A 17,390-nucleotide genomic window follows, 5' to 3' on the forward strand; every position below is an offset into this window, starting at 1 on the left:
TATTTATGACAGATTCCTTTACTCACGTTTTCCTGCTGACCTTCTCCCCATCATCACCCTGTTCACCCTGTTCTCCTGCTGCACTCTCCGTATGGAGATAGTGAAAATAGTCATCAAGAAAAACTGAGGGAACCCGGAGACCAGAGCCGGTGCAGGTCCTTGGTATGCTGAGTGTGCCAGTCCCCTGGGCCCACTGTTCTTTCTCTGCACTTTGTCTCTGTGTCTTATTTCTTTTCTCAGTCTCTTGTTTCCACCTGATGAGAAATACCCATCAGGTATTTCTGTGGAGGGCCAGGCCCCCGTCATCACACCACATCACACTATGTCACACTAGGGATGTCACACCACATCACACCACTAACTCCTCATCACACTGGGGATGTCGTACCGGGTCACACCCCATCATGCCACGTCACACCATGTCACACTGCATCACATCACACCAAGGATATGACACCCTGTCACAGCACATCACACGTCACATCATGTCACACCTAATCGCACCCCATCCCACCACATCACATTACATCACACCCGTCAAACGACATCATACCCCATCACCCCAGGGATGTTACGCCACATCACAGTATGTCACACCACATCACACCACATCATACCCCATCACACCAGGGATGTCACACTCCATCACACCACGTCACATGTCACACCACGCCACATCACACTGTGTCACAGCCTGTTACACTTCATCACACCACATCACACCAGGGATGTCACACCCTGTTCCATCACATCACATATCACACCATACCACATAATTTCATGTTATACCCCATCATGCCAGAGACGTCATACCCATCACACCAGGGATGTCACACTCTGTCACACCACATCACACTATGTCCAACCATGTAGTTCAACACCACATCACGCCAGGGATGTCACACTGTCATAGGACATCACACCACATCACACCATGTCATGTTACGTCACAGCACGGACTGCTGGGGGGTGTGCAGGGGCAGCCTTGCTGGAGAGTTGAGGGAGGGTCCTGGGGCTGGGCATGGTGTTCCTGCAGGAGGTCTGGCAGTCTGGAGGATGCTTGGTCCCAGGTGGAAAGGGGGAGCGGTGGGCCCCGGGTGGCTCAGGAGGGGCCCAATTTCCCCAGGGGGGACCTGGTCCAGGCGCCAGGCCCTGCAGGGGGCAGGAGCTGCAGGGAGCATCTGCTTCTTCCCAAATCAGCCTGCTCAGTGCATGGAATGATCCGGAGCCCAGCACTGCCCTGGATTTCCTTTCCTTATCCTGGCCAGGCCGTCCATCCTCAGACAGTGGACTGGAGCCCACCCCACCAGAGCACCCAGAGGCCTGTAGGGCCCCTTGAAGGGCAGAGGGTGGAGACCTGTCCAGCAGGGTCCCTGAAGGCTGGAACCTCCTCAGGACAAAGATCTCCTGCATCTCTGGGACGCCATCCTTGGGCTTGGGATAGAGCTGGTGATGCAGCAGCTGCCCGCCCTGCACCCCAGGTGCTGTCTCCCTCACCCTCCGCGGGGCTGCAGCAGCGTGTCCTGAGAGTTAAAGGGCTGGGCTTCAGCACCCAGTTCAGGCCAGGCCCCCTGGAGCCCACCCTCCAGCGGCGAGCCCTCTCACGGCACGGCAGGGCCTGGAGTCTGGGGATTTCATCCCCAACTCTGTGTTTGGTGTAGCTCCTGCTGCTCGATGCCACACGAATGAAACCAACCACTCCTCTTTCCTGGGTGAGATGGTCTCTCTCCTGCCACAGGCAGCTCCGATGGCATTTCCCAGCCCGGCCACCGCAGTAACAAGACCCTGTCCTTGCTGAGTTCCAGCCAGGCTCCTTGGAGCCTCTCCACTCGGCCTCAACCTTGGCTTGTAAAGACGTGAGCAGACATTAACAGTTTCTAACAGCTTCTGGCCACACCCCTAGGCCGACCCCTGACCCATCAACACCTGTATGAGAAAGCTCCGCGCAGCAGAACTGACCGTTTGGACCAACCCCAACCTCGCTTTCTCAGGGTATCTGCTGAAAGGGCTGCAACCACACGTCCTTCTGTCCGTTCCCAATGTCTGTGCATTTTCTGTGACCCAGGAGGGTCTTTCTCAAGACTTGAGAGCTGCTCCCTGAAGTGTCCCCACTGGTAAGGATGGGGCCTGTGTCTCCAGGCTCTGGGAGGACGGAATCCTGACCTCAACAGTGGCCAGCAAGGACACAGCAGGCCCCATCCCGGGGACGCTGACCAGCACTGGGCAACTTTTCCCTTCCCCGACGACTGAGCCCCGAGCCCCCTCCCTGCTCCCCCTGCCACCTCCCTTTACAAGGCTGTGGCCTCCGCACAGATGAAGGTGAGTCCAGGTCATGCCGGACTCTTTCTTCTGTTGCAACAGTTATTTGTGTGGAAAATCCGTCCTTGCGACATGACCTAGTGCCCAGGGGGATGCTGAGACAGGATGAATGTATTTTGCATGTGAGAAGAACATGAATTTTGGGGGGCCAGAGTATGGACTGTGATGGGTTAAATTGTGGCCCCTACAAATTCCTATATTGAAGTCTTAATCGCTGGCCTCACAATGTGAGTGTGTTTGGAGATGGGGTCTTTACAGAAGTCATTAAGTTCATATGAGGTCACTAATCTAATCCGATGTGTTCTTCTAAGAAGAGAAGCTTAGGACACGGACACACAGAGGGATGGCCATGTGACCACCAGGGAGGAGACGGTGTCTACAAGCCAAGGAGAGAGGGCTTGAGAGAAACCAGCCCTGCCCGCACTCTGATCTCAGATTCCTGGTCTCTAGGCCTGGGAGGATCCACGTCTGCTCTGTGAGCCGCCGCGCTGTGGTCCTGAGCTGACGCACACAGATCTGACACCCACCTCTCGCTTCAAACCATGATTGGTTCTGGAAGGTCCTCCTTGTGGCTCTGCCTGGCCAGCCTGAGCCAGCTCCCAGCCTCGACCCAGCTTTCCCTGGAGGCCCTGTCCCCTGCAGAATGACCCCGGCAGGCAGCACCGTGCCCAGCAGGAAGAGAAACTGCATCCATGTAGAAAAGAGGAGAAGCCCCTGGGGTCCATGTAGCGACAGGGGCCAGGGAGGGCCGCTTGGGCAATGCGTGTGGCTGCAGGAGGCGGGGGGCGTGTGCAGGGAGCCCCCGAGGTGCAGCTCGACCAGCCTCCTCCTGACTGTGCTTCCCACCGGGGGGAGGAGACGCGTGGACACAGGAAGGCGGCTCCCATCACGAAGTACAAGACTTAAAAAGGATATTTTATTGTCATCAAAAAGAGAAATATCAAGGACAATTAATGAGCTTTAGAAAATTTAAAAGAAGAAGAAAAGCTACCAAAGCTGAAATGGTGGCACCTCCTTCGAGTGAGCCCGGGAGTCCTCCCTGACGGCCGAGGCAGGCGCTTGCCGCACTCCCGCTCGAGCCTCCTTTCCTGTCTGCGGATTGTGTGTGACATTCACGGAACGGCGTGATGGGGGCAGCAGAGCGTGGGGGTCTCTGTCCAGCACTCGTGGCCAGCAGCCCCGCTTTTGCAAGAACACGGGCACCCTCTTTGTCGTCTTGCCTCTCCACCCGGTGCCCCCAGAGTGGCTGCTTGTTCCTGCTGCACGTGACCTGGGGCTGGACGCCAGCCTCTGTGATGAGTTCTGGCTGTGTCCAGGCTCCTGGCTCTCCTGGTGTCCCTCCACCTCTCTCCCCAATGCTCCAGGGCCTCCTCTGTTCTTAGGCCCCACCAAGGCTGAGTCTTGTCTGCCTGGGACCTGGTCACCAGCCTTCTGTGGGAGGCCTGTCTGGGCACATGCCCACCCCTTCCTTGGGCTATCCTCACCCTTGCACTGTGGGGCTCCTGCAGTGGCCACATGGCCCAGGCTCTTCTCCGAGTGATCTCGGTGGACTGGAGTGGGTGGGAGGTGGCAGTGTCCTGGGCCTGGCCCCTTCTCTCCCCAGTGCAGACTCTGGGGCTGGCTGTCCCTGCAGGTGGAGTTCCACCCGAGAATCCAGCAGTGTGGGCAGGCAGCCAAGGGGTGGTGCGGGCACCGAGACTCTGTTCCAAGGAGCCAGAGAGCAGCGTTCTTTGCTTGAAATCAGAACAACCTCATTCCTCTCGTCAGGAGTTCACGGGAGTGCCCGGAATGGAGGCTGGCTGGCTGCGGGCTGGGAGGAAGGCCGTCTGAGTGAGCCTTCGCAGCTCTCCGAAGCCTCCCCAGCAGGGCCTGGTGGTGCTGTGGCTTCCCTACCTTGGCAGCTGATGCTCCCACTCACCATCTGGAAACCACGCCTGTGTTCAGGAGGCTGGCGTGGACGGGGTTGGCTCCAGGGCCAGCTCCTGCCTGGGTGGGGGCCTGGGATGCCGGTCGCTGCCTCCTTTTGTGTGAGCACCTGGCGGTCCGGAGGGCAGGGACGTCCTGCTGAGGGGACACCTGGCCCCAGCGCCCTGCATGCACCAAGCAGCAGAGGTCTGCGGTAGACCTGCTATGCACAGGGTCTGGAAGGGGGGCGTGTCAGGGGTCAGAGGGCGACCGGGAGGCCAGAGAGCCATGGGGTTGAGGGCGGTGAGGTCAGGGGGCAGGTGTGGCCTGGGTGGTGGCTGAGCATGGCCCACGGCTCCTGTGTGGGGTCTGGGCGGCCCTGGACACCCCGCAGAGAGTGGCCCTAGGCCCCCTGCCCGATCATGTTCCTGTAGTCGGGGATGATGGTCTGCTTCAGGTCCACCACCGAGGAGAAGATCCACTTCACCTGTAGGCAAGGCACAGCACAGGGGTGACGAGGCCACAGCCCTGCCCCCGAGCCCTATCCACCCCTCAGTCCACCCAGGTGCCAGGTCCTCACCACTGCCTGCTCTGAGGCCTGGTCATGGAGAGCAGAGCCAGGGCAGTAACAGCATGTGGACAGCACAGAAGACAGCGTCAGGGACAGGTGGGGACAGCGTGGGGGACAGTGTCATGGAGAGGTGGGGAGAGCATGGGGGACAGTGTCAGGGACAGGTGGAGACAGTGTGGGGAAGAGTGTTGGGGACAGTTGAGGACAGCATGGAGGAGAGTGTTGGGGACAGATGGGGACAGTGTCAGGGAGAGGTTAGGACAGAGTGGAGGACAGCATCAGGGACAGGTGGGGACAGCGCGGGGGACAGTGGTGCATACAGGAGGGGACATTGTGGGGGACAGTGTCAGGGACCGGGGGAGACCATGTGGGGGACAGGTGGGGACAGCATGGGGGACAGTGTCAGGGATAGGAGGGGACAGGAGCAAACAGTGAGGACATTGTCGGGGATAAGGGGGATAGCATGGGGGACAGTGTTGGGGACAGGCGGGGACAGCGTGGAGGACAGTGTTGGGGACTGGTGGGGACAGCATGGGGAACAGTGTAGGGGACAGGTGGGGACAGGAGGGACAGCATGGAGGATAGTGTCGGGGACAGGTGGGGACAGCATGGGGGACAGTGTCAGGGACAGGTGGGGACAGCATGGGGGACAGTGTTGGACTGGTAGGTACAGCCCGGGGGCAGCATCCGGGACAGGTGAGGACTGCATGGGGGACAATATCAGGGACAGGTGGGGACAGCATGGAGGAGAGTGTTGGGGACAGGTGGGGACAGCGTGGGGTACAGTGTTGGAGATGGGTGGGGACAGCATGGAGGAAAGTGTCGGGTACAGGCAAGAACAACATGGAGTAGAGTGTTGGGGACAGGTGGGGACAGTGTGGGGGACATTGTCACAGACAGGTGGGGATAGCATGTGGGACAGGGTTTCATACAGCAGGGGATAGCATGGGGGACAGGGCCAGGGACTGTAGGGGACAGAGTGGGGGACGGTGTCAGGGACAGGTGGGGAAAGCGTGGGGGACACTGTCAGACACAGGTGGAAACTGTGGGGGACAGTGTTGGGGACAAAGGGAGACAGGGTGGGGGACAGTGTTGGGGACAGCATGGGGGACAGTGTTGGGGACATGTGGAGACAGCCTGGGGGACACTGTTGGACAGGTGGGTACAGCATGGGGGACAGTGTCAGGGACAGTTTGTGAGATCGTGGGGGAGAGCGTCAGGGACAGGTGGGGACAGCCTGGGGACAGTGTCAGGGACAGGGTGTGACAGCATGAGGGACAATGTCAAGGACAGCTGGGGACAACGTGCGGCCAACCTTGAAGAAGGTGACGGTGGCACTGTAGCACACGCTTAGCAGGAAGAGTGTGATGAAGATGGTGATGGTCGTCCACAGCCCGTCCAGCTCCCCGTCCTGCGCCTCCGCACAGCTCTCCTCCAGTTGCAGCTCTGGACAGGAAGGGGGTGGTCAGTGCTGTATCCCGCTGGGCTCGGGCCTCTGGGGGTGATTCCCTCTGTGGCGGGACCCAGGATGTAGGGCCCGGCCGGGATGGGCCAACAGTGTCCTGAGGTCAGCTCCCCACAGCTGCCCACCCTGGGCACCAGCTTTGGCCCCGGGGCTCAGCCAGACACCCGGCCCTAGATAGCAACCTGGCCCTCAGCAGGACCCACTCCCCGTCTCCCGTGTCCCTCCCTGAGGCCCAGAGGGCAGGAGGATGTGAAGCCCACCCCTCATGTGACCTCAGCTGCAGGGAAGGGCGGTATTGGGAAGTGGGCCAGAGCCAGGGATGCGACGTGGCGTGTGTTCCCCTGTATGTGGGGGCCTGTGTGTGTGTGGTGGCTGCAGGGGCACCCTTGTGAGAGGAGGGCTGGGTTTGTGTGAGCTGGTCAGCATGTGGAGAAGCTGCTGAGCGGCTCGTGGGCCTTGAGGTGCTGCGTGGGGCTCGTGGGGGCCTGTGTCCGAGGAGTGTTCCCGTGTGCGAGGACCTTGCTCTGGTCGGTGCTGTGCAGGTCGCCCGGGTGAGGGTCCGTGTGTGAGGCGTGCACGTGTGTGTGTGGTGGCCGTGTGTCCGGCCAACCTCAGTGCTGGGTTTGTTTAACGGGTCTGGGCTGAGTGTGTGTGGGCATCTGGACCAGTCCCTCCATAGGGCCCGAGAGTGCATGTCCCCGGAGTTGGTTGTGTCCCCATGTGGGTTCGAGGCTGGACAGGGCTGCCAGGGGTTAGTGCCGTGGGGTTAGATGGGTGAGGGAGGGCGTGTCCCTACCCACATGGACTAGGCATGCTCCCGAGTGGGTACGGGGGTCTGAGGACAGGGAGCTCACAGAACAGGACAGTCTCCTACAGAGGCAGGGGCTGTGTGTCTGTCCCCAGGGGCTCCTAGGGCTTCTCGTGGCTCAGCCCAGGGCAGCTGCTGCTGGAGGGAGGGCCACGCTGGCAAAGCCCCCACCCTGCCGAGGGCAACCCCTGGCTGAGCCCCACCCTAGGCGGCCCAGGCACACCTGCACAGTCTGGGCCAGTGTGGGGACAGTGGGACCCGCTCTGCCTCCCTCATGCCACTCAGGCCTCAGACTCGGCCTGACCCACGGAAAGAACCATCACAGTCTCTCAGGGGCCCAGGGCAGCGCTGGGTGCTTTATTTCCATGCTGAGCACCCGGGAAGTGTGTACATGGGGTGCGTGCCAAGCATCCTCGCGCGACCCCGAGAGCCCGGGGAGGGGGGGCTTGCCGGCCGTCGTACTCATTTACCCGGAGACAGGGAGAGGCTCTTCTGCGTGTAGTGGTTGTGCAGAGCCTCATGCATCACGGAGCATGAGAAGACGTTCCCCTGCTGCCACCTGCTCTTGTCCACGGTGAGCTTGCTGTAGAGGAAGAAGGTGCCGTCGGAGTCCAGCACGGGAGGCGTGGTCTTGTAGTTGTTCTCCGGCTGCCCGCCGCTCTCCCACTCCACGGCGATGTCGCTGGGGTAGAAGCCTTTGACCAGGCAGGTCAGGCTGACCTGGTTCTTGGTCAGCTCCTCCCGGGATGGGGGCAGGGTGTACACCTGCGGCTCTCGGGGCTGCCCTGTAGGGACAGAGGTTGGCACAGCGGTCACTCTCAGGGCAGAGGGTGGGCCGAGCCGGCCTCTGTCCATGTGGCCCTCGCCCTCCGCGGGTCCCACCTTTGGCTTTGGAGATGGTTTTCTCGATGGGGGCTGGGAGGGCTTTGTTGGAGACCTTGCACTTGTACTCCTTGCCGTTCAGCCAGTCCTGGTGCACGACGGTGAGGACGCTGACCACACGGTACGTGCTGTTGAACTGCTCCTCCCGCGGCTTTGTCTTGGCATTGTGCACCTCCACGCCGTCCACGTACCAGTTGAACTTGACCTCAGGGTCTTCGTGGCTCACGTCCACCACCACGCACGTGACCTCAGGGGTCCGGGAGATCATGAGGGTGTCCTTGGGTTTTGGGGGGAAGAGGAAGACTGATGGTCCCCCCAGGAGTTCCGGTGCTGAGGAAGACATGGAGGCAGACGCGTCAGCACCCGGCTGGGGCCTGTCCCTGGACACAGGCTACTCTAGGGCACCTGTCCCCCATTGAGCTGGAGGGCGAGGCCTGGGCTGGCTTACCTGGGCACGGTGGGCACGGGCGAGGTGTGTCACAAGATTTGGGCTCTGCAGAGAGAAGATTGGGAGTTACTGGGATCTGGGAGGAGAGAAGGTGTCTGAGCTGAGGGAGTGGAGAGTTTGGCCTTTGGGGTGGGCTTAGGTCAGGGGCAGGGTCCTCCCGGATATGGCTCTTGGCCAGTCTGAGCACAGCACCTGCCCCTTTGTGCACAGGGCCTGGGGTAGGGGCATCCAGCCTGTGCCTGCTCAGAGTCTGGTAGAAAAAGCCAGAAGACCGTCTCCCTGAGCATGAGTGGGGCAGGCAGAGGCCTCCGGGTGAGGAGACAGACGGGGCCTGCCCTGCTGCCCTGGGCTGGGGCTGCACAGCCGGGATGCGTCCAGGCAGCAGGGCTGAGCCTGGCTTCCAGCAGACACCCTCCCTCCCTGCGCTGGCCTCTCACCAACTTTCTTGTCCACCTTGGTGTTGCTGGGCTTGTGATCTACGTTGCAGATGTAGGTCTGGGTGCCCAAGCTGCTGGAGGGCACGGTCACCACGCTGCTGAGGGAGTAGAGCCCTGAGGACTGTAGGACAGCCGGGAAGGTGTGCACACCGCTGGTCAGGGCGCCTGAGTTCCACGACACGGTCACCGGTTCGGGGAAGTAGTCCTTGACCAGGCAGCCCAGGGCCGCTGTGCCCCCAGAGGTGCTCCTGGAGGAGGGCGCCAGGGGGAAGACCGATGGGCCCTTGGTGGAGGCTGCAAGAGAGGTGGCGCCGTGTGACCGCGGTGTGGGACAGAGCTGGGCCCAAGGCGCAGAGGCCCCTCGGTTCTTGTCTGTCTGCGAGGGTCCAGGCAGGGTCCAGTGTCTGGGCTCACGGGCATTGGGTGTGCACCTGGCTGGCGCCACCTGCCTCACCTTAGCCCCTCCCTGCCCCAAAGCCAAGGTCAGGGGCGGGCTGCCCCAGAAAGCTTGCAGGACCGGTGGCCCTGTGGTGCCCTTCTGCAGGCATCCCTGCAGCCTAGGAGGCGGGGCTCGGCAGCCAAGTCAGCGCTGTGTCTGCTGGAAGTCAGCACAGTCCAGGGCCTCTAGCTTGGCCTTAGCTCTGGCCATCGCTGCCACCTCAGGGACAGCTCATGCCCATCGATCCCACTCCAGCCTTTTTTGGGTGCCTGGCTTGACCAGTGGACACTGTTCTCAGATGGCTTCTTGTGAGTCCCCTGAACCCCCTGAAGCCCCTGACCCTGCCGCCCCAGCATGGCCCTCCCCTAGTGAGTGGGCCTGACTTGCCCAGCGCCCTGGTCATAGCTTGCCCTCTGCCCTCCAGGGTCCTTGTCTTCTGTGCAGCAGAGAGTCCAGACACTGCATAGGGTCAGCGCCCTTCAGCCCCAGGGCCCGGAAACTACCTGCCTTCGAATAGCCCCCTGGGAGCCTCCTCTTCATCCTCTCCCCTCCTTTCCCCTTAGCCCCAGTGTGCAGCAGCCCAGGTCAGGGCCCTGAGTGCCTGGATGCCCCCTGCCTCCCCAGTGTCCTGCATTACTTCTGGAGGCTCAGTCACCACACCCTCCCCCTCCCAGCCCTGGCCTGGCCTTCTCGGCCACGAGCCCACCTCCTCCCTCTCTCCAGAGCTTCCCCCGGCAAGGTCCCTGCTGGGCTCAGCCCAGGCCCCCCAGCACAGGTAGTAGCCTTGTACCTGCCCTTGGCCCTCCCCACCCTGCATGGTGCCAGGACCCCCAGGCCACAGGGAGGACCCATTTCTCTCTGCTGCTGGCCCAGTGGCCCTGGAGTCCCACTGCAGGCTGGGTGTGCCCCTGACCTCTGAGGAAGCTAAGTGCCCTGCCCTCAGCCAGGCCATCCCCTCTGCTCAGCCCCAGGGCCCCGCTCACTACCCCTTCCCCTCACCTGCACCACAGGCTCTGGCTGACTCTGCCCAGGCCCAGAATGGGCCCCTCTGGCTCCCCTCTGCTGCTACGCTGCCCTGCACCACCTCCACTCAGCTTCATTATGCTGGTGGTCCTGGCTCCTGGCAGCCCATCTTGTTCCTTCTGGGGTGCCAGCCTCAGAGGCCTTTCTGCCCAGGGTCCGCTGGGGCTAGCCCTGGGACCCTCCTGGTCTCAAGCACACAGGTTCCCCCTGCAGCCAGACCCGCTCCTGCCTGTGAGCTCAGCCCTGAGCCCTGGAACGCCTCCCCTTCTGCATCCCAGCTCGCCCTTGCCAGCTGCTCAGTGGGATGGGCTCACACCTCCTTCCTGGTACCAGGAGGCCGCACTGCGCTTTCACCAGCCCTCAGCTGTGGGCTGCCAGCAACTACCCAGCTCCTGCCAAAGTCTAGGAGCTGAGTGCTGCCTCCCACCGTCCCTGCTCACCTGTGGCTGCCGTGCCCTGAGCTCTAGTGCCCGTCCCCTGCTCATTCTGCCTCCCACCGGCCCTGCTCACCTGCGACTGCTCTGCCCTGGTCCCCTGAGCTCTATTGCCCGTCCCCTGCTCATTCTGCCTCCCACCGGCCCTGTCACCTGCGGCAGCTCTGCCCTGGTCCTCTGAGCTCCAGGAGCTGCTTCTTGCTCCTCCTGCTTCCCACTGGCGCCTGCTCACCTGCAACTGCTCTGCCCTGGTCCCCTGAGCTCCAGTGCCTGCTCCTTGCTCCTCCTGCTTCCCAGCGGCCCTGCTCACCTGTAGCGGCTCTGCCCTGGTCCCCTGAGCTCCAGGAGCTGCCCCCTGCTCCTCCTGCTTCCGACCAGCCCCTGCTCACCTGCGGCAGCTCTGCCCTGGTCCCCTGAGCTCCAGGTGCTGCCCCCTGCTCCTCCTGCTTCCCACTGGCGCCTGCTCACCTGGAACTGCTCTGCCCTGGTCCCCTGAGCTCCAGTGCCTGCCCCTTGCTCCTCCTGCTTCCCACCAGCTTCTGCTCACCTGTGGATGATCTTCCCTGGCTCTCTGAGCTCCAGGGGCTGCCCACCTTCTCCCCCTGCTTCCCACTGGCCCTGCTAACCTTCAGCTGCTCTGCCCTGGCTCCCTGAGGCTGAGCCTCCGTCCTGCTCACCTTCTGTTGCTCTCCCCTGTCCCCTGAGCTCCAGGGGCTTCCCCCTGCTCTTTCTGCTTCCGACCAGCCCCTGCTCACCTGTGGCTGCTCTGCCCTGCTCCCCCGAGCTCCAGGAGCTGCCCCCTGCTCCTCCTGCCTCCCACCTGCGCCTGCTCACCTGCAGATCTGCCCTGGCTCTCTGAGGTCCAGGGGCTGCCCCCTGCTCGCCCACCTCCCACCAGCCATGCTGACGTTGTGATGCTCTGCCCTGGTCCCCTGAGCTCCAGGGGCTGCCCCCTGCTTATTCTGCCTCCTACCTGCCGCTTCTCACCTGAGGCTGTTCTGCCCTGGTGCTCTGAGCTCCAGAAGCTACCCACCTGCTCCTCCTGCTTCCTACCAGCCCCTGCTCTCCTGTGGATGTTCTGCCCTGGTGCTCTGAGCTCCAGGAGCTGCCCCCTGCTCTTCCTGCTTATCACCAGCCCCTGCTCTCCTGTGGATGATCTGCCCTGGTGCTCTGAGCTCCAGGGGCTGCCCACCTGCTCCCTGTGCTTCCCACCAGCCCCTGCTGACCTGCGGCTGCTCTGTCTTGGCTCCCTGAGCTCCAGGAGCTTCCCCCTGCTCATCCTGCCCCCACCGGCCCCTGTTCACCTTCAGATGCCCTCCCCTGGTCCCCTGAAGTCCAGGAGCTGCCCCCTGTTCCTCCTGCCTCCCACCAGCCCGTGCTCACCTGCGGCTGCTCTGCCCTGGCTCCCTGAGCTCCAGGAGCTGCCCCCTGCTCTTCCTGCTTATCACCAGCCCCTGCTCACCTGTGGCTGCTCTGCCCTGGTCCCCTGAGCTCCAGGGGCTTCCCCCTGCTCATCCTGCCCCCATCGGAACCTATTCACCTTCAGATGCCCTCCCCTGGTCCCCTGAAGTCCTGGAGCTGCCCCTTGTTCCTCCTGCCTCCCACCAGCCCGTGCTCACCTGCGGCTGCTCTGCCCTGGTACCCTGAGATCCAGGGGATGCCCCCTGCTCGCCCACCTCCCACTAGCCATGCTCGCCTTCTGATGCTCTGTCCTGGTCCCCTGAGCTCCAGAGGCTTCCCCCTACTCCTCCTGCCGCCCACCAGCCCCTGCTCACCTGAGGCTGCTCTGCCCTGGTCCCCTGAGCTCCAGGGGCTTCCCCCTGCTCATCCTGCCTCCCACCGGTCCCTGTTCATCTTCAGTGGCTCTGCCCTGGTCTGCTGAGCTCCAGGAGGTGCCCCCTGCTCCTTCTGCCCCCACCTGCCCTGCTCACCTGAGGCTGCTCTGCCCTGGTCCCCTGAGCTCCAGGAGCTGCAGCCTGCTCCTTCTGCCTCCACCTGCCCTGCTTACCTGTGGCTGCTCGGTCCTGGTCCCCTGAACTCCAATGCCTGCCCCCTGCTCACTCTGCCCTCCCTCAACCCGGGACAGCAATGTCACTCAGGCCACTGTTGCCCCCCTGCCTGTCCTGGCACCCTCTGTCCAGGTTTGGGCTGTTTTTCTGGCCTCATTTTCGTTTTTGCAGCACTTGGCTTGTTCCCTATGCTGTGGAGCAGTCCCAGCCTCCAGTCAGATCTCCCCAACAAAGCCCCTTACCCTTGCCCATGTGCCCCTCCTGGATGAGCTCCCGGATCCTCCCGTCCCTGCACTGCTCCTGCTCTGGAAGCCTCTCCGGAACCTCAGCTCCTCAGTGGCCTCTGCTCTGCTGGGTCAGCTCCCTGAACACATGGAGCCTCAGCCCCTCCCCTCGCCCCAGGCCTGCTGCACTCTGGGCCTTTCTGGGCCTTTCTGGGCCTCCCTGGACTCTTCCCTCCTCCCGCCGGTGCGCTCAGCACAGCTCTCCCCTCCTCTCCGCTGCTGACCACAGCCCTGCTCCCCACCAGCAGGTGCCCCAGCCCCATCAGCTGGCCCTGAGCCCAGCCCCTGTCCCTCCCCCATCCCTGCCTCTGCCTCTGGGCTCCTTGGCTTCCACCCTCCTGTCCTGCTGCCACACTCACCCTCCCTGCTCTGCTCCTGGCTCACCTGCTGTCCTTGGTCCTGGCTGAGAGGAGGGCCCCACAGCCAGCACTGCTGACCCTGCCCTGGGCTCCGGTGATGCTGCCGGCCTGGACAAGCCCCTCCGTTCACCTGGGGCCTCTCCTCCTCCCTCGTTCTGCTGCCTCCCCAGCTCAGGTCAGTCCTGCCCATCCTGGCAACACCCCACGGCCGGCTCTGCTGCATCCGGTCATGTTCCTCGTGCTCCCAGCCCGGTCGCCCTGGAGGCCTCAGTCAGCCTTTGGTGTGTCCTGCCCTTTTGGCTTGGAAGCCCCTGCCCACGGTCCCCGTCATCTCACACTGGGTGGGCATCGGTGCCTGAAGGCTGCCCACCTCCCCCGTGCTGTCTCCGCTTGGGCCTCCATGTGGGGCCGGCCTCGCCCCAGCATCTCCCCAGCCTCTTGCAGCCTGTTCAGCAGCTCAGGTCCAGGAGCGCCCACGGCTGCCTCCAGGCTCTGTCCTTCTCCTACCGAGCCTGTGCCCCTGCCCTGTGCTGACCCCACTCACCGAGGTGGGGGACTCAGCCCTTCCTGTTCTGGCGCAATACTTGTGGGCAGCCCCGCCCCCACCGTCAGCCGCTATTTGTCTTCCTAGGAAATCACAGCTCGGCCCCCAGGTCCCCAGGTGTGTGAACTCCACACTGCAAAGACTAAGAACAGGATTGAAACCAGCGGCACCGCTTACTTCCTGAAGTTCCCTTTTCTTCTGGTGGTTTCTGTGTCAGAGGGCGAGGGGGAGTCCAGACAGAGCCGAGGCTGCCTCATGGGTGTGTGGGGATGGGGGTGCTGGCTGCCCCCATACTCCTCCATACTCACAGGAGAAGGTGGGGAGCCCGGACCTTGTGCTCTGCTCTTTTCTCTGTCTCTGAGTCCCTGGGGCTGGACTGAGACTGGCAGCGATTATGACCATTCTGCCCGTGGTCTCAGCCTCTCAATACCTGGGCCTCTCACCTGAAGCTTCTGGCCCCCACTGGGCCCTGGTGGCTGCTTCTGCCTGGGCCTCTCTCCAGCTGACTCTCACTCATGGTGCAGGGAGGGGAGTGTGAGCCCATCCCGCTGAGCAGCTGGCAAGGGCGAGCTGGGATGGAGAAGGGAAGGTGTTCCAGGGCTCAGGGCTGAGCTCACAGGCAGGGGCAGGTCTGGCTACAGGGGAAACATGTGCTTGAGACCAGGAAGGTCCCAGGGCTGGCCGAGTGGACCCTGCACAGGAAGGCCTCTGAGGCTGGTGCTCCAGAAGGAACAAGATGGGCTGCCAGGAGCCAGGGCCACCAGCTCTGCTCCTGGGGGCCGAGAGGATGTGGGACAGGTGGAGGAACACACTGAAACTGAGTGGAGGTGGTGCATGGAAGTGTAGCAGCAGAGGGGAGCCAGAGGGTCCCATTCAGGGCCTGGGCAGAGTTGGCCAGAGCCTGTGGTGTAGGTGAGGGGAAGGGGTAGGGGGCAGGGCCCTGGGGCTGAGCAGGGGCGATGGCCTGTCTGAGGGCAGGGCATTTAGCTTCCTCAGAGGTCAGGGGCACACCTGAGTTGCAGTGGGACTCCAGGGCCACTAGACTACAAGCAGAGAGAGAAATGGGGCCTCCCTGGGGCCCGGGAGATGCTGACACCATGCAGGGTGGGGAGGTCCAAGGGCAGGTGCAAGGCTCCTACCTGTGCTGGGGGAGCCTGGACTGAGATCAGGAGGGACCTTGCCAGGTCGAAGCTCGAGAGAGATGGAGCAGCTGGGCAAGGACGAACGTGGAGGTGGGAGGTAGCGGAGGACGGGATGAGGCCAGAGGGACTGGGCAGACAGAAAGCCCGAGGAGGTGTCACACAGGAAGTGTCCAGAATGGAATAGGAAGTATCCGGAATGGAAAAGGAAGCATCCAGCATGGAACAGGAAGCGTCCAGAATGGAACTGGAAGCATCCAGAGTCGAACAAGAAACGTCCAGTATGGAACAGGAAGCATCCAGGATGTAACAGGAAGCATCCAGCATGGAACAGGAAACGTCCAGCATGGAACAGGAAGCATCCAGAGTGGAATAGGAAGCATCCAGAGTGGAACAAGAAACGTCCAGCATGGAACAGGAAGCATCCAGAATGTAACAGGAAGCATCCAGAGTGGAACAGGAAGCATCCAGAGTGGAACAGGAAGCATCCGGCATGGAACAGGAAGCATCCAGAATGTAACAGGAAGCATCCAGAATGTAACAGAAGCATCCAGAGTGGAACAAGAAACGTCCGGCATGGAAAAGGAAGCATCCAGCATGGAGCAGGAAGCATCCAGAGTGGAACAGGAAACGTCCAGCATGGAACAGGAAACATCCAGCATGGAACAGGAAGCATCCAGAATGGAACAGGAAGCATCCAGCGTGGAACGGGAAGCGTCCAGCGTGGAACGGGAAGCGTCCAGCGTGGAACGGGAAGCGTCCAGCGTGGAACGGGATGCGTCCAGCATGGAACAGGAAGCGTCCAGCATGGAACGAGAAACGTCTAGAATGGACACTTTGAAGGGAAATCATGTCCCTCCCACTAAATGTGCTCTCCACAAGGACCTGGCCTGCCCTTGTGACCCTGCTGGATCCCTGAGCTGGCACCAACCCTGCCCTCAGAGAGAATGTCCAGGAGACAGGTGGAGGTGCACGTGTGGGTCCCTGGGGAAATCCATCCTCCAGCCGCAGGCTCCCAATCGGCTCCCAGCCTCTGGCTCTGGCTTCACCTTGGTTACATGGAGCTCATAATGGGCTCAACCTCCCAGGCTGGGGGAGGACGGAGTGAGGGGCCCCCCACTGCCCATGGCATACCCAGGGGGCTGGGGAGACTGCGCTGGGCTGGGGCAGGGAGGCCTCCTGCAGCCTGTGGGGATGGCAGCTCAGGACAACACTCGTATCGTTAGCTGAGGCCCTGGCAACACAGCACCCCAGACTGCGTGGCTTAAACAACAGATGAAACAACAGACGTTTATTCTGTCCTGGTTCTGGAGTCCGGGCATCTGGGATGGAGTCCTCGGTGGGGCTGGCTCCTCTGTGTCATGGAGACTCTGTCCCAGGCTCTCTCCTTGCTGCTGGGCATTGCTGGCCGTCTCTGCTGCTCTTGGCTTGTGGAAGCAGCGCCATCTTCACAGGCGGTTCTCTCCACGTGCTGTCTGTGCCCAGATTCCCCCTTTTCATGAGGACAGCAGTCATATTGGATCAGAGGCTTGCCCTACTCCAGGGTGACCTCATCTGAACTTGATCGCACCTGCAAAGACTGTTTCCAAACACGGTCACGTTCTGTGGTCCTGGGGGTTAGGACTTGAACACATGAATTTATAGGGGACACATTTTAACCCACAACAGTTTTCCCTCCGCTCCCCCCATAATCATGTCCTTCTCACATGCAAAATCCCTGCATCCCATAGCAACATCTTCACGATGGCTAACCCCTTCCAGCACCAACTCTTAGTCCACAATCTCAGCGAAATATCACCTGCATCAAGTGTGGGAGAAACCCAGGGTGAGATTAGGAGAGAAACCACAGCAGGGGTGGCGAGCCTCCTGCCCCTCCGGCCTCAGTGAGGCTGTGTGCACTGTGTGGGTGTGCCTGGGGCTCCACTTGCCCCTCCCATGTACCTGCTCATTTTCCCCAGGCTGTGGGCATTTGGGGCAGGGGCCTCAGTGCCCGGCCTGCTCTCTCCCGGTTCTATCCAATGCCCCAAGCTGTGCTGGGCTGCAGGGGCTGGGCAGGGTGGGCCTCCAGGAAGGAGGACGGCTTCCCAGCTGGGGTTCCATCTCTGGCCTCTGCCAGCCTTGAGATTCCCAGTCCTCTGTGTCTCCCTGCTGGGGCCCACCAGGCCTGCTCAGCTCTGAGCCCCAGGTCCGTTCTCACCCTGCTCTGCTTTTCCTTGGGGCGCTGGCCCTGCCCTGGCCTCCAGAAATGGCCCCTGCCCCCACCCCTTCCTGTCTGAGGGGCTGGGCTGTTCCTCTCCTGCCCAGCGTGTGCCCAGGTAGGCCCA

The 17,390-nt window shown here is 62.0% G+C and overlaps 1 protein-coding gene, 1 long non-coding RNA gene and 1 gene segment (V, D, J or C); all 3 read right to left on the bottom strand.

The window, feature by feature from the left end:
• Positions 1 to 4,056: 4,056 nt before the first annotated feature.
• On the bottom strand, positions 4,057 to 7,073 carry LOC134738095 (inverted formin-2-like). Its single transcript, XM_063651288.1, has 3 exons — positions 7,057 to 7,073; positions 6,111 to 6,241; positions 4,057 to 4,711 (listed from the first exon to the last, which is right to left on the bottom strand). Exons 1-3 carry the CDS (start codon positions 7,071 to 7,073, stop codon positions 4,260 to 4,262), a joined length of 600 nt encoding a protein of 199 aa, XP_063507358.1. The 3' UTR covers positions 4,057 to 4,259.
• Positions 7,074 to 7,397: 324 nt separating this feature from the next.
• Positions 7,398 to 13,092, bottom strand: LOC129013240 (immunoglobulin heavy constant gamma 1-like). The segment is given in 5 exon segments: positions 7,398 to 7,853; positions 7,951 to 8,280; positions 8,399 to 8,443; positions 8,836 to 9,129; positions 12,983 to 13,092. Coding segments are annotated over 5 exon segments (1,002 nt in total).
• A 2,912-nt stretch (positions 13,093 to 16,004) lies between these two features.
• Positions 16,005 to 17,233, bottom strand: LOC129013259 (uncharacterized). The gene is made up of 3 exons (XR_008493816.2): positions 17,008 to 17,233; positions 16,773 to 16,864; positions 16,005 to 16,645 (listed from the first exon to the last, which is right to left on the bottom strand). It is a non-coding gene; the product is annotated as an uncharacterized LOC129013259 (long non-coding RNA).
• Positions 17,234 to 17,390: the final 157 nt, after the last annotated feature.

The sequence above is a fragment of the Pongo pygmaeus genome, chromosome 15 (genome assembly GCF_028885625.2).
Source record: "Pongo pygmaeus isolate AG05252 chromosome 15, NHGRI_mPonPyg2-v2.0_pri, whole genome shotgun sequence".
Classification (NCBI taxonomy): domain Eukaryota; kingdom Metazoa; phylum Chordata; class Mammalia; order Primates; family Hominidae; genus Pongo; species Pongo pygmaeus.